General features: G+C 46.0%; 1 protein-coding gene across 3 annotated transcripts in view; it reads left to right on the plus strand.

Moving 5' to 3' along the window:
• The window catches only part of trim2a (tripartite motif containing 2a), a 107,910-nt gene that overhangs the window by 71,571 nt on the left and 22,494 nt on the right, over window positions 1-13,845 (plus strand). For all 3 annotated transcript variants that reach the window (XM_084318899.1, XM_084318901.1, XM_084318900.1), the window contains exons 6-8: window positions 1-145; window positions 1,228-1,331; window positions 7,480-7,647. The exon at window positions 1-145 is cut by the window's left edge and continues 570 nt beyond it. In XM_084318899.1, coding sequence (XP_084175025.1) covers window positions 1-145; window positions 1,228-1,331; window positions 7,480-7,647 — 417 coding nt within the window. The remainder of the gene's footprint in view (window positions 146-1,227; window positions 1,332-7,479; window positions 7,648-13,845) is intronic.

Raw genomic sequence — 13,845 nt, forward strand, 5'->3', positions numbered from 1 at the left:
CCCGCCTCGGAGAGCGCCAAGAAGAGGCTGAAGTCCCCGGGCAGCGGGCACGTCAAGCAGAAGGCCATCAAGAGGCCGGCCAGCATGTACAGCACGGGGAAGAGGAAAGAGAACCCCATCGAGGACGACCTCATCTTCAGAACCGGTGACGATGATTCAGAAAACATGGCTAAACGATCTCCTGTGAGACTGGATATTACGACGAGATACTAGAGTATCTGACAAACAAGTCAACTAACAGGAAGAATAGTCGCTGCTGAGGCAGGGGATCTGAAATAAAGAAATAAAGAAAAAGATGTAATTTTAGTCCCTCTGAGAAGCTTTGATTGAAAATTTATCTTTATTTCTATGGGGAAATCAATACTTTATTTGGTCCATTTTATCTGTGTAGGTTTTGGAATCTGTATCACATGAGCTTTAACTGTTTGTCGCATAGCTTGATGTTTATGCTTCAGAGGGAGTTCCGTGTGATAGTCTTTGGACCGGAACATTTAGTGTGACGGAGAAGTCACATGTCGGCTTTGACTATCACTCTGCACTCTGAACTATAAACATCAGTAGGATTGTTCTCTACTAAAGAATTCCATGGTCAACTACGTAATAGTCATTGTACCAGTTGATTTAATTGAACAAATCATCTTTAAATCTAAATTAAAAAAAAAATCTGGATATAACTCATTCAGCTTGAAAAAAATACCCATAAATGACTTATCAACTAACAAAGTCTTGGTCGGGTAAGATAAAACTGTGGAAGAGGAGAAAATACTCTTTAGACTAAAAGAATGGTTACAAAGTAGGGATGCTCGATATTGGCTTTTTTACCGATACCGATATACCGATATTGTCCAACTCTTAATTTCCGATACCGATATCAACCGATACCGATATATGCAGGGTTTCCCCCCCCTAAAAAATGGAATAATTTCAGGTAATTAACATTACATATCTCTTGTTGTGGAATTAACACAACATTATGCATACTTTTGACAATAAATAAAATCTGAATTTGTTCTTACTTGCTTGCCTGGGTAAATAAAGGTTATAGAAATGTAAAAAAATATTGAAAACCGATACCGATATTTTCCAATATCACATTTTAATGCCGATATCGGCAGATAATATCGGACATCCCTATTACAAAGTAAACCGTTAGTATTCTACTATGAATACAGCACAAGGATCATGCTATTTTGTTGACTGGTGGTAACTTTGTTTCATGTTCTCCAGGTACAAAAGGAAGGAACAAAGGGGAGTTCACGAATCTACAAGGAGTAGCTGCCTCCTCGCTGGGCAAGGTGCTGATAGCAGACAGCAACAACCAGTGTGTTCAGGTGAGCAGCACGTCTTCAAGGTGCTGATAGCAGACAGCAACAACCAGTGTGTTCAGGTGAGCAGCACGTCTTCAAGGTGCTGATAGCAGACAGCAACAACCAGTGTGTTCAGGTGAGCAGCACGTCTTCAAGGTGCTGATAGCAGACAGCAACAACCAGTGTGTTCAGGTGAGAGGGACGTCTTCAAGGTGCTGAGAGCAGACAGCAACAACCAGTGTGTTCAGGTGAGCAGCACGTCTTCAAGGTGCTGATAGCAGACAGCAACAACCAGTGTGTTCAGGTGAGCAGCACGTCTTCAAGGTGCTGATAGCAGACAGCAACAACCAGTGTGTTCAGGTGAGCAGCACGTCTTCAAGGTGCTGGTAGCAGACAGCAACAACCAGTGTGTTCAGGTGAGCAGCACGTCTTCAAGGTGCTGAGAGCAGACAGCAACAACCAGTGTGTTCAGGTGAGCAGCACGTCTTCAAGGTGCTGAGAGCAGACAGCAACAACCAGTGTGTTCAGGTGAGCAGCACGTCTTCAAGGTGCTGATAGCAGACAGCAACAACCAGTGTGTTCAGGTGAGCAGCACGTCTTCAAGGTGCTGATAGCAGACAGCAACAACCAGTGTGTTCAGGTGAGCAGCACGTCTTCAAGGTGCTGATAGCAGACAGCAACAACCAGTGTGTTCAGGTGAGCAGCACGTCTTCAATGGACCCATCTCAAGCCCTGCCCTCTTTTCTTGATCCTCCAATCACAACCGTTGCTTCCCTCAGACACGTGAATGAATGAATGAAAACTTTATTTAACAGATTGCAGAATGGGTACAATACAGTACGGCTCAATACACACAATTGTTAAGGGGATGCAGACCAGAGAAATACGTTTGTCTTGTTTACATCAGGGTCCCCCATTTTCAATTCATATAGACATTTATGACATACACAACATACATGACATTTATGGCATAGGGACATATAGGTATTTAGTACTGTGTTGTCAGTTAGACTTGGATGTAAGCGTCTCTCTCTAATCTAGGGAACAAACGGAGGCAAAGAGAATGCGCTTGATGCTGTTGGCTGAGCACCATGACTGAAGTGTTTGCAAATGGACCAGACAAGATATTAATTATTTAACAAGTATAATAAATTAATAAAAAATATGGAATATTTTACATAGATCAATAACAAATCACTGATTGATCCCAAAGTATTGATACACCATTAAACAGTCTCCTGTGAACGACTGACATGAATGATGAATCATAGATGACATGATAACACAATTAACATCTTAAGCCTGACGGGTCCGGTACTGGACCCAAGCCATACATCCATCTCTCAAGACTAAAGACCCTAACCCTATCAAAACGGCAGTCATAGTGTATATTTTCAGCAATATGTTCGTTTACCAATAGGTTAAAGTTAAGGTGTAAGGCGAATATAGACGCTGAAGAATCCGCACCGCCATTTTGTATGTAGTCATATGAGGAGACCTTGAGCTTTCGATAAGCGTTGAAATTTCGAAAAACGACACTACCCAGCTCAAGCCAGCTCCTGTCAATCAAATGACTTGTGGATACATTTTTTTATTTCTCTTATTTTTCGGGATTATCTACCACAAAACGGAACGTTATTGGCATAAATTAGAACGCACTTAGTTTATCTACCTTTCTGTGAACGTTTAGCAAAAATCCGTGTTGCAATCCGATTCAAAATGGCGGAGCAGTTCCCATAATAAAAAAGTAACTGTATTTACAGTAGATTTCATTCTCGGTTCTTGCTGCACGCCTGGTGATACAAAATCCAGATTGAACTCTGCCACTTTTTTACTCTATCTAATCTATTCTATTTTATTATTTGTATTACTGAAAAACTGTGATTTACCTTACCTTGCTACCTCTCTATCTTTTTTTTAATTAAGTTTTTATGCTCGCTTATGCCTGTATTTTTTACTGTTGTGAAGCACTTTGAACTGCAATTTCTGTATGAAAAGTGCTATACAAATAAAGTTATTATTATTATTATTTAGCCCGATCCATAGATGTGTGACTTGGCTATAATAAGGTAATTTATATGCCTGATATTCTATATTCTATAATAATATTTCAAATAGCATGTGTCCGGATGGCAGAATTCAGTACTGCATCTATAAAACCTTCTGTTTAATCATCTTCTCTTTATTAATTTGTTTATATCTTTTGTACACGTGATCTCAAGAAGGGGCTGAACGAGCTCAGTGGCAGTTGTTCATGTCTGGTCATTTTCTTAGCATGGTGTTATTCACCGTCAAAGATGCAAAGAAAAATCCAAATTTATATTCTCCTTTGTTTCATCACAATTCACTCAAGCCTAGTAACAGACACAATATTTCTGACACTGGGAATACATTCCCTGAGATCCATAGATGTCCCTAGATACCAGGAACATGCTAATGGACCTTGTAGAAGTGGAGCAATCTTCCATTTACTTAGGTATGTATTCTTAGGCGAATTTTCAGAAAATATGGCTAGGGCTTAAGAGGTTAAAACGATCTCCTGTGAGACTGGATATTATGACGAGATACTAGAGTATCTGACAAACAAGTCAATTAACAAACTGAGTCAATTAACAAATAGAGAAACACATCGGATAAAGCCACTCTCGTTGACGAACAGAGAAACGAGACAGTAAAGAGCTTAGTTAAAATGTAGTGTCACCCATTAGCAAACATCCTGGCTCCCCTGCAGTCTAGACGTCTCTGTCTCCAGTCTACCGCTCTCGGTCTCGGACCACCTTCTTATACTACAGAATAGCTCATAATGCTGTTAGTTTAAAGGAACTTTTTGGGAAATTAGCTTATTTGCCATCTACCGTGGAGTTAGACGAGCAGATACTTACCCTTCTCTTCTCTGTGCATGCATTAGGCTTGGGGAACAGCCGCACCGTTAGCCTAGCTTAGCGTCATTCGCTGGAAGTAGGTGTGCCAGTGTAGCCTGGTCCCCAACAGTCACGAAATACACTCCAAATACAACTCCAAAACTTTCCTGTAAACATGTTTTGTGACCTGTGTATTTAATTTTTTTTTTTTACATTTTCATTTTCTAAGCAGATATATACTCGGAAAAAGGCGTCGGGTGGCGTAGCGGAGATTGCGCTCGTCCCCAATGCGAGAGGCTGCGGTCTCGACTCTCGGAGCTGCGGCTTGGGCCGATCGTCATACTAACTCGTTTGGCTGAGTTAGGGGGAGGGAAGTCATGGGTGGGAATCTGGCATTGTGGACAGCGACGCCTACAGGTCAGGTCTGGGCGCCTGCTCAGCGAAAGGCAGGAAGTGGTGAAGGCAGCGTAACCTCCCACGCGTTACACTTCACCAATGAGAGTCCTCGCTGCCAGGTGAAAAGAGAGCCGCTGGCTGTCTCCGCATGTGTCGGAGGAAGCATGTGGTAGACTTCAGGGTTCCCTTGTACCGACCAGTAGGGGGAACATGCGCACAACAACCAGGTAGGGGAGGGGGGGAAATTGGCATAACGACTAAATTGGGATGGGGAGAAAAGCATAGAAAATCAGGCGGAGAAAAAGAGGATACAAAAAATATATATAATACTCTGAACAATCTTTCAAAAAACAACACAGCTTTTGAGGTGGTGAAATCACTGCGACCAGGCAGCAGTGGTTCGGCAAAAAAAAATATTTTTTATTTCTCCATGTGGTAAATACTAGGGCTGTCCCCAACTAAGGATTTGGATAGTCGACTATGATTGGCCAAAATTTGCCGTTAGTCGACTATTATTTGTATCATTCCATTTGGGCTGTGGGGGTGCTTAATGTCTGAAGGAGTCGACGGAAGGCTTCTTGTCCTCTGCAAAAGCATGCAATTGGTCCACTGATGGATACATCTTGATATTTGTCTAGTCTAGTGTGTTCATTAGATGGGTGAAATCCCCTTTCAGTGCCTCTGTGCCTGTTTTCGTAGGCAGTTAGCCTCTGGTATGCGTGCCATTAGCGTTAGCCACGCTTCTAGGCCTCTTTTCTTTTGGAAAGAATGATACAAATAAAAAAATAAAATTAAGATTTCCTAATTATTATTTTTTTGTATTCGACTAAGAGGTAGGCAGTCGACTACGGCTCCTTTCGACCGATTAGTTGACTAATTGACTAATAGGGGTCAGCCCTAGTAAATACACAGGTCACAACATGTTTACAGGAACTTTTGGAGTTGTATTTGGAGTGTATTTCGTGACTGTTGGGAACTAGGCTACACTGGCACACCTACTTCCAGTGAATGACGCTAAGCTAGGCTAACGGTGCAGCTGTTCCCTAAGCCTAATGCATGCACAGAGAAGAAAATGGTATGTATCGGCTTGTCTAACTCCAGGGTAGATGGCAAATAAGCTAATTTCCCAAAAAGTTGCTGTGTTCCTTTAAGGACGCCTTCATAAGGTAACACTATGTCCTTTGTCTTGAGTGTACTGGATTACCCACCCTTTGCAATCCACCAACAGCTGACATCAGGATTGTGTGGTTTCTCTGAAATGCCTCAGAGGAAGGCAGATGAAACAAAGCTTGGACAAACAAACCCACGTTCCGCAAGATGGCAGTCACATAAAAATGACCCCTTCAGACTGTTGACTGAGGACCTGAACCCACAGGGATCCTGGACTGGCTCTTATATCTCTCAAGAGTTGCACATAGAGCTATATATTCTAGCCTGAATGGTTGTCTTACCAGACTGAACTAGGAACTGGGATATAAGAAGCCGAAAGTCTTTAATTGTCATGCAGATTAACACACACACACATGCGAGATGGGCGACCCACAGGAACACACACACACACACATGTATTGAGTCGCTGATGAAATGTCTCGCTGCGCTTGACCCATCCCGTCGTCCTTCCCCCCCAAGGGCAGCCGGGAGCAGACATGGGCCGCGCCCGGGGACCAATCTAAGTGCTCCTGTCCGTCTTCGTCACTGTTCTGCATGCACTGTTCTGCATGTTTTTCCATTGGGTTTATCCTATTGGGAGGGGAAACCCTTGCGAGCACGGGGGGAGAACATGCAAACTCCACACAGAAAGGCCCGGGGGATACCCCACCTGGGTACCTGGCAACGCGGCAACCTGGTCCCCAAGCGGGAATCAAACCCTGGGCATTTTTTTTTTCTTTTTCACAAATTGAACGATAGATACTCGATGTCAAATGGGCAATCGTTTTATATCAATAGCTACGATATTTAATATAGTTTTAGCCCTGCAAACACCGGCATGTATCCCCATTCATTAAAGCGCTGGCATTCTGGCCACACGGCCCACAGCGATCTCTGGCACTGAAAGTGTTAAACAAGTCAAGAAGAAACATCACAATAAATCAAGAACAAAACAAAAACACCATGAAATCCAAAATAAAATGTTAAATAAATAAATGAATAAATGAATGCAACACTCCCAGACATGCAAAACTCACAAAAAACCTAGCATTAGGAAAAAAGCACCACAGGCAATGTGGAGGTGAGAAACCTTAGAAGGGCCGTTCAAGGGGGGGGGATCTCCCTTCTTAGATGTCGGTGATAGTAGTGTTGCTATAAAACAGGCGAAACAGTTGGTAAGTATTTACATATACGTGTAATGAAACACAAATATGTACATGCAGGGCTGTACCGAATGTCATTTTTTAACATTCGAAGCTTCAATTGAAGTATTCGAACGAAGCTTTGAATGTCTATAAAAAAATTGAAATTTTTATATTTTTTTTAACTAAATCCTCAATTTGAATAAAGTGATTAATCTGATTAAATTAGTCTTTTTCTTTTATTAAATCAACTTTCTTTTTAATGAATATAACTCATCAGTTGCGTCAACATAAATAATCCAATAAGGGCACGGTTGGTATGAAAGTGATGGTGACGTCTTATAGTATAATATTATAATATTGGTGTTGCCTAATCTTTAACTGCAACTGTGAAGAAACCCCCCATTGGTTTAAACAGATTGAATAGACACAAAAAAAAGCTTAAAAAAATTTTAATTAAAAGAAACCTTTTTTTTATTAAAAATAAAAAATTCGAATGTTGATTTAGAATTAGAATGTCAACATTATGATCGAAGCTTCGAAGCATTCGGTACAGCCCTACGATGCAATAGCAACTGGGGTACATAAGACAATTTTGAAAGATTTTTGCTTGTGCTTTTACAGATCTTCTCCAACGACGGCCAGTTTAAAAGCCGCTTTGGCGTGCGGGGCCGGACCCCAGGTCAGCTGCAGCGGCCGACAGGTGTGGCTGTCCATCCCAACGGGGACATCATCATCGCCGACTATGACAACAAGTGGGTCAGCATCTTCTCAAGCGAAGGCAAATTTAAGGTAAGAATGACGAGATTGAGATTGAGTTTTTTTTGCCCTTTTCAGTTTTAGGTCAATTGCCCAGGTGGGTCTTTTTGAATGCTGGCAAGTCTTCTTGGTGTAGAACCACAGAGAAATTGGGTGGTGGTCTCTAATCATATAATCAAGGATTGGGTATCTCTATCTGGCTATAGACGCTTTCACTTTGCTCTCTCGCTCTCTCTCTCTCTCTCTCTCTCTCGCTCTCTTTCTCTTTCTCTCTCTCGTTCTCTCTCTGATTTGATTACATTTTATTGATGGATTAAGAACATACAACAAGGATCCAAAGGATAACATGAGAGAGTAAGACCCTTATTTCCGTCATGGTCCCAGGGCTGTTAGGCCACAACAAAAACGAACATGACAATGACACAAAACACATATAAAGCATTAGAAAACTAACCTATAGCTAAAATTGTATATCACACAATAAATAAAAACAGTTGGAATCCCATTCTTAGTATAAAGGGGCTATTCCTCTACTCCAGGGGTAGGCAACCCTAGGCACGCATGCCCGCATAGGCACGCGGGGGCATTTTCATTGGCACAGGGGGCAGCAAAAACAATTAAGAATTTTAATTTTTAATTTTTTATTTTTTTGCTTTGAAATATTATAGTGAAATATTTTGCACTGTTGTCGCATTTATCTTGTTGAAATCCTCCCACAGGTTCTTTTTTGTAAGTCGAGTATATCAAGGAGGTTTTTCTCTGTAGCTCAGATGTTTTGTTTGAAGGCTTGCCCAACAAAGAGACAATCAAATCAAGGTTAAAAGATATCCCCATGTCAGCTTGAAGTGTCGAGCGACGCATCAACGAAATGTCAGAAAATATCAGAGAACAGCAAACAGCTGGATTAAAAGATGCTCCGGTGTGCAGCTTAAAGTGACCAACTACAGCCCCCAGATAACGGAGCTCAGTAAAGCAAAACTGTTTGTCTGCATTGCACCCCCGCCCCAACTCAGATTTAGGGTTGATACAACCATCATAATAATATTGTTAATAATAACAATAACAATAATGATGTAATAATGTAAAAACTATCATAAAAAATACCTGATTATGAGAAGAAAAAAATTACGATGCATGGAATATTGTTGATATGGCACACTAGTTACAACTATATTTCAAACAGGCACTTCATGTCAAAAAGGTTGCTGACCCCTGCTCTACTCTGTCCATGAGCCACTTCCTGACGTTCCTCTTGAAGCTGTGGAGGTACGAGCTCTGCTTGATGGAGATAGGCAGCTCGTTCCTCTTGAAGCTGTGGAGGTACGAGCTCTGCTTGATGGAGATAGGCAGCTCGTTCCTCTTGAAGCTGTGGAGGTACGAGCTCTGCTTGATGGAGATAGGCAGCTCGTTCCTCTTGAAGCTGTGGAGGTACGAGCTCTGCTTGATGGAGATAGGCAGCTCGTTCCTCTTGAAGCTGTGGAGGTACGAGCTCTGCTTGATGGGGATAGGCAGCTCGTTCCTCTTGAAGCTGTGGAGGTACGAGCTCTGCTTGATGGAGATAGGCAGCTTGTTCCTCTTGAAGCTGTGGAGGTACGAGCTCTGCTTGATGGGGATAGGCAGCTCGTTCCTCTTGAAGCTGTGGAGGTACGAGCTCTGCTTGATGGAGATAGGCAGCTCGTTCCTCTTGAAGCTGTGGAGGTACGAGCTCTGCTTGATGGAGATAGGCAGCTCGTTCCTCTTGAAGCTGTGGAGGTACGAGCTCTGCTTGATGGAGATAGGCAGCTCGTTCCTCTTGAAGCTGTGGAGGTACGAGCTCTGCTTGATGGAGATAGGCAGCTCGTTCCTCTTGAAGCTGTGGAGGTACGAGCTCTGCTTGATGGAGATAGGCAGCTCGTTCCTCTTGAAGCTGTGGAGGTACGAGCTCTGCTTGATGGAGATAGGCAGCTCGTTCCTCTTGAAGCTGTGGAGGTACGAGCTCTGCTTGATGGGGATAGGCAGCTTGTTCCTCTTGAAGCTGTGGAGGTACGAGCTCTGCTTGATGGAGATAGGCAGCTCGTTCCTCTTGAAGCTGTGGAGGTACGAGCTCTGCTTGATGGGGATAGGCAGCTCGTTCCTCTTGAAGCTGTGGAGGTACGAGCTCTGCTTGATGGAGATAGGCAGCTCGTTCCTCTTGAAGCTGTGGAGGTACGAGCTCTGCTTGATGGGGATAGGCAGCTCGTTCCTCTTGAAGCTGTGGAGGTACGAGCTCTGCTTGATGGGGATAGGCAGCTCGTTCCTCTTGAAGCTGTGGAGGTACGAGCTCTGCTTGATGGAGATAGGCAGCTCGTTCCTCTTGAAGCTGTGGAGGTACGAGCTCTGCTTGATGGAGATAGGCAGCTCGTTCCTCTTGAAGCTGTGGAGGTACGAGCTCTGCTTGATGGAGATAGGCAGCTCGTTCCTCTTGAAGCTGTGGAGGTACGAGCTCTGCTTGATGGGGATAGGCAGCTCGTTCCTCTTGAAGCTGTGGAGGCTCGAGCTCTGCTTGATGGGGATAGGCAGCTCGTTCCTCTTGAAGCTGTGGAGGTACGAGCTCTGCTTGATGGGGATAGGCAGCTCGTTCCTCTTGAAGCTGTGGAGGTACGAGCTCTGCTTGATGGAGATAGGCAGCTCGTTCCTCTTGAAGCTGTGGAGGTACGAGCTCTGCTTGATGGGGATAGGCAGCTCGTTCCTCTTGAAGCTGTGGAGGTACGAGCTCTGCTTGATGGGGATAGGCAGCGTGTTCCTCTTGAAGCTGTGGAGGTACGAGCTCTGCTTGATGGGGATAGGCAGCTCGTTCCTCTTGAAGCTGTGGAGGTACGAGCTCTGCTTGATGGAGATAGGCAGCTCGTTCCTCTTGAAGCTGTGGAGGTACGAGCTCTGCTTGATGGAGATAGGCAGCTCGTTCCTCTTGAAGCTGTGGAGGTACGAGCTCTGCTTGATGGAGATAGGCAGCTCGTTCCTCTTGAAGCTGTGGAGGTACGAGCTCTGCTTGATGGGGATAGGCAGCTCGTTCCTCTTGAAGCTGTGGAGGTACGAGCTCTGCTTGATGGGGATAGGCAGCTCGTTCCTCTTGAAGCTGTGGAGGTACGAGCTCTGCTTGATGGGGATAGGCAGCTCGTTCCTCTTGAAGCTGTGGAGGTACGAGCTCTGCTTGATGGAGATAGGCAGCGTGTTCCTCTTGAAGCTGTGGAGGTACGAGCTCTGCTTGATGGGGATAGGCAGCTCGTTCCTCTTGAAGCTGTGGAGGTACGAGCTCTGCTTGATGGGGATAGGCAGCTCGTTCCTCTTGAAGCTGTGGAGGTACGAGCTCTGCTTGATGGAGATAGGCAGCTCGTTCCTCTTGAAGCTGTGGAGGTACGAGCTCTGCTTGATGGAGATAGGCAGCTCGTTCCTCTTGAAGCTGTGGAGGTACGAGCTCTGCTTGATGGAGATAGGCAGCTCGTTCCTCTTGAAGCTGTGGAGGTACGAGCTCTGCTTGATGGAGATAGGCAGCGTGTTCCTCTTGAAGCTGTGGAGGTACGAGCTCTGCTTGATGGAGATAGGCAGCTCGTTCCTCTTGAAGCTGTGGAGGTACGAGCTCTGCTTGATGGGGATAGGCAGCGTGTTCCTCTTGAAGCTGTGGAGGTACGAGCTCTGCTTGATGGGGATAGGCAGCTCGTTCCTCTTGAAGCTGTGGAGGTACGAGCTCTGCTTGATGGAGATAGGCAGCTCGTTCCTCTTGAAGCTGTGGAGGTACGAGCTCTGCTTGATGGAGATAGGCAGCTCGTTCCTCTTGAAGCTGTGGAGGTACGAGCTCTGCTTGATGGAGATAGGCAGCTTGTTCCTCTTGAAGCTGTGGAGGTACGAGCTCTGCTTGATGGAGATAGGCAGCTCGTTCCTCTTGAAGCTGTGGAGGTACGAGCTCTGCTTGATGGGGATAGGCAGCTTGTTCCTCTTGAAGCTGTGGAGGTACGAGCTCTGCTTGATGGAGATAGGCAGCTCGTTCTTCTTGAAGCTGTGGAGGTACGAGCTCTGCTTGATGGAGATAGGCAGCTCGTTCCTCTTGAAGCTGTGGAGGTACGAGCTCTGCTTGATGGAGATAGGCAGCTCGTTCCTCTTGAAGCTGTGGAGGTACGAGCTCTGCTTGATGGAGATAGGCAGCTCGTTCCTCTTGAAGCTGTGGAGGTACGAGCTCTGCTTGATGGAGATAGGCAGCTCGTTCCTCTTGAAGCTGTGGAGGTACGAGCTCTGCTTGATGGAGATAGGCAGCTCGTTCCTCTTGAAGCTGTGGAGGTACGAGCTCTGCTTGATGGAGATAGGCAGCTCGTTCCTCTTGAAGCTGTGGAGGTACGAGCTCTGCTTGATGGAGATAGGCAGCTCGTTCCTCTTGAAGCTGTGGAGGTACGAGCTCTGCTTGATGGAGATAGGCAGCTCGTTCCTCTTGAAGCTGTGGAGGTACGAGCTCTGCTTGATGGAGATAGGCAGCTCGTTCCTCTTGAAGCTGTGGAGGTACGAGCTCTGCTTGATGGAGATAGGCAGCTCGTTCCTCTTGAAGCTGTGGAGGTACGAGCTCTGCTTGATGGAGATAGGCAGCTCGTTCCTCTTGAAGCTGTGGAGGTACGAGCTCTGCTTGATGGAGATAGGCAGCTCGTTCCTCTTGAAGCTGTGGAGGTACGAGCTCTGCTTGATGGAGATAGGCAGCTCGTTCCTCTTGAAGCTGTGGAGGTACGAGCTCTGCTTGATGGAGATAGGCAGCTCGTTCCTCTTGAAGCTGTGGAGGTACGAGCTCTGCTTGATGGGGATAGGCAGCTCGTTCCTCTTGAAGCTGTGGAGGTACGAGCTCTGCTTGATGGGGATAGGCAGCTCGTTCCTCTTGAAGCTGTGGAGGTACGAGCTCTGCTTGATGGAGATAGGCAGCGTGTTCCTCTTGAAGCTGTGGAGGTACGAGCTCTGCTTGATGGGGATAGGCAGCTCGTTCCTCTTGAAGCTGTGGAGGTACGAGCTCTGCTTGATGGGGATAGGCAGCTCGTTCCTCTTGAAGCTGTGGAGGTACGAGCTCTGCTTGATGGAGATAGGCAGCTCGTTCCTCTTGAAGCTGTGGAGGTACGAGCTCTGCTTGATGGAGATAGGCAGCTCGTTCCTCTTGAAGCTGTGGAGGTACGAGCTCTGCTTGATGGAGATAGGCAGCTCGTTCCTCTTGAAGCTGTGGAGGTACGAGCTCTGCTTGATGGAGATAGGCAGCGTGTTCCTCTTGAAGCTGTGGAGGTACGAGCTCTGCTTGATGGAGATAGGCAGCTCGTTCCTCTTGAAGCTGTGGAGGTACGAGCTCTGCTTGATGGGGATAGGCAGCTCGTTCCTCTTGAAGCTGTGGAGGTACGAGCTCTGCTTGATGGAGATAGGCAGCTCGTTCCTCTTGAAGCTGTGGAGGTACGAGCTCTGCTTGATGGAGATAGGCATCTCGTTCCTCTTGAAGCTGTGGAGGTACGAGCTCTGCTTGATGGAGATAGGCAGCTTGTTCCTCTTGAAGCTGTGGAGGTACGAGCTCTGCTTGATGGAGATAGGCAGCTCGTTCCTCTTGAAGCTGTGGAGGTACGAGCTCTGCTTGATGGGGATAGGCAGCTTGTTCCTCTTGAAGCTGTGGAGGTACGAGCTCTGCTTGATGGAGATAGGCAGCTCGTTCCTCTTGAAGCTGTGGAGGTACGAGCTCTGCTTGATGGAGATAGGCAGCTCGTTCCTCTTGAAGCTGTGGAGGTACGAGCTCTGCTTGATGGAGATAGGCAGCTCGTTCCTCTTGAAGCTGTGGAGGTACGAGCTCTGCTTGATGGAGATAGGCAGCTCGTTCCTCTTGAAGCTGTGGAGGTACGAGCTCTGCTTGATGGAGATAGGCAGCTCGTTCCTCTTGAAGCTGTGGAGGTACGAGCTCTGCTTGATGGAGATAGGCAGCTCGTTCCTCTTGAAGCTGTGGAGGTACGAGCTCTGCTTGATGGAGATAGGCAGCTCGTTCCTCTTGAAGCTGTGGAGGTACGAGCTCTGCTTGATGGAGATAGGCAGCTCGTTCCTCTTGAAGCTGTGGAGGTACGAGCTCTGCTTGATGGAGATAGGCAGCTCGTTCCTCTTGAAGCTGTGGAGGTACGAGCTCTGCTTGATGGAGATAGGCAGCTCGTTCCTCTTGAAGCTGTGGAGGTACGAGCTCTGCTTGATGGAGATAGGCAGCTCGTTCCTCTTGAAGCTGTG

This window comes from Notolepis coatsorum (genome assembly GCF_963971535.1).
Source record: "Notolepis coatsorum genome assembly, chromosome: 7".
In the NCBI taxonomy this organism is placed as follows: domain Eukaryota; kingdom Metazoa; phylum Chordata; class Actinopteri; order Aulopiformes; family Paralepididae; genus Notolepis; species Notolepis coatsorum.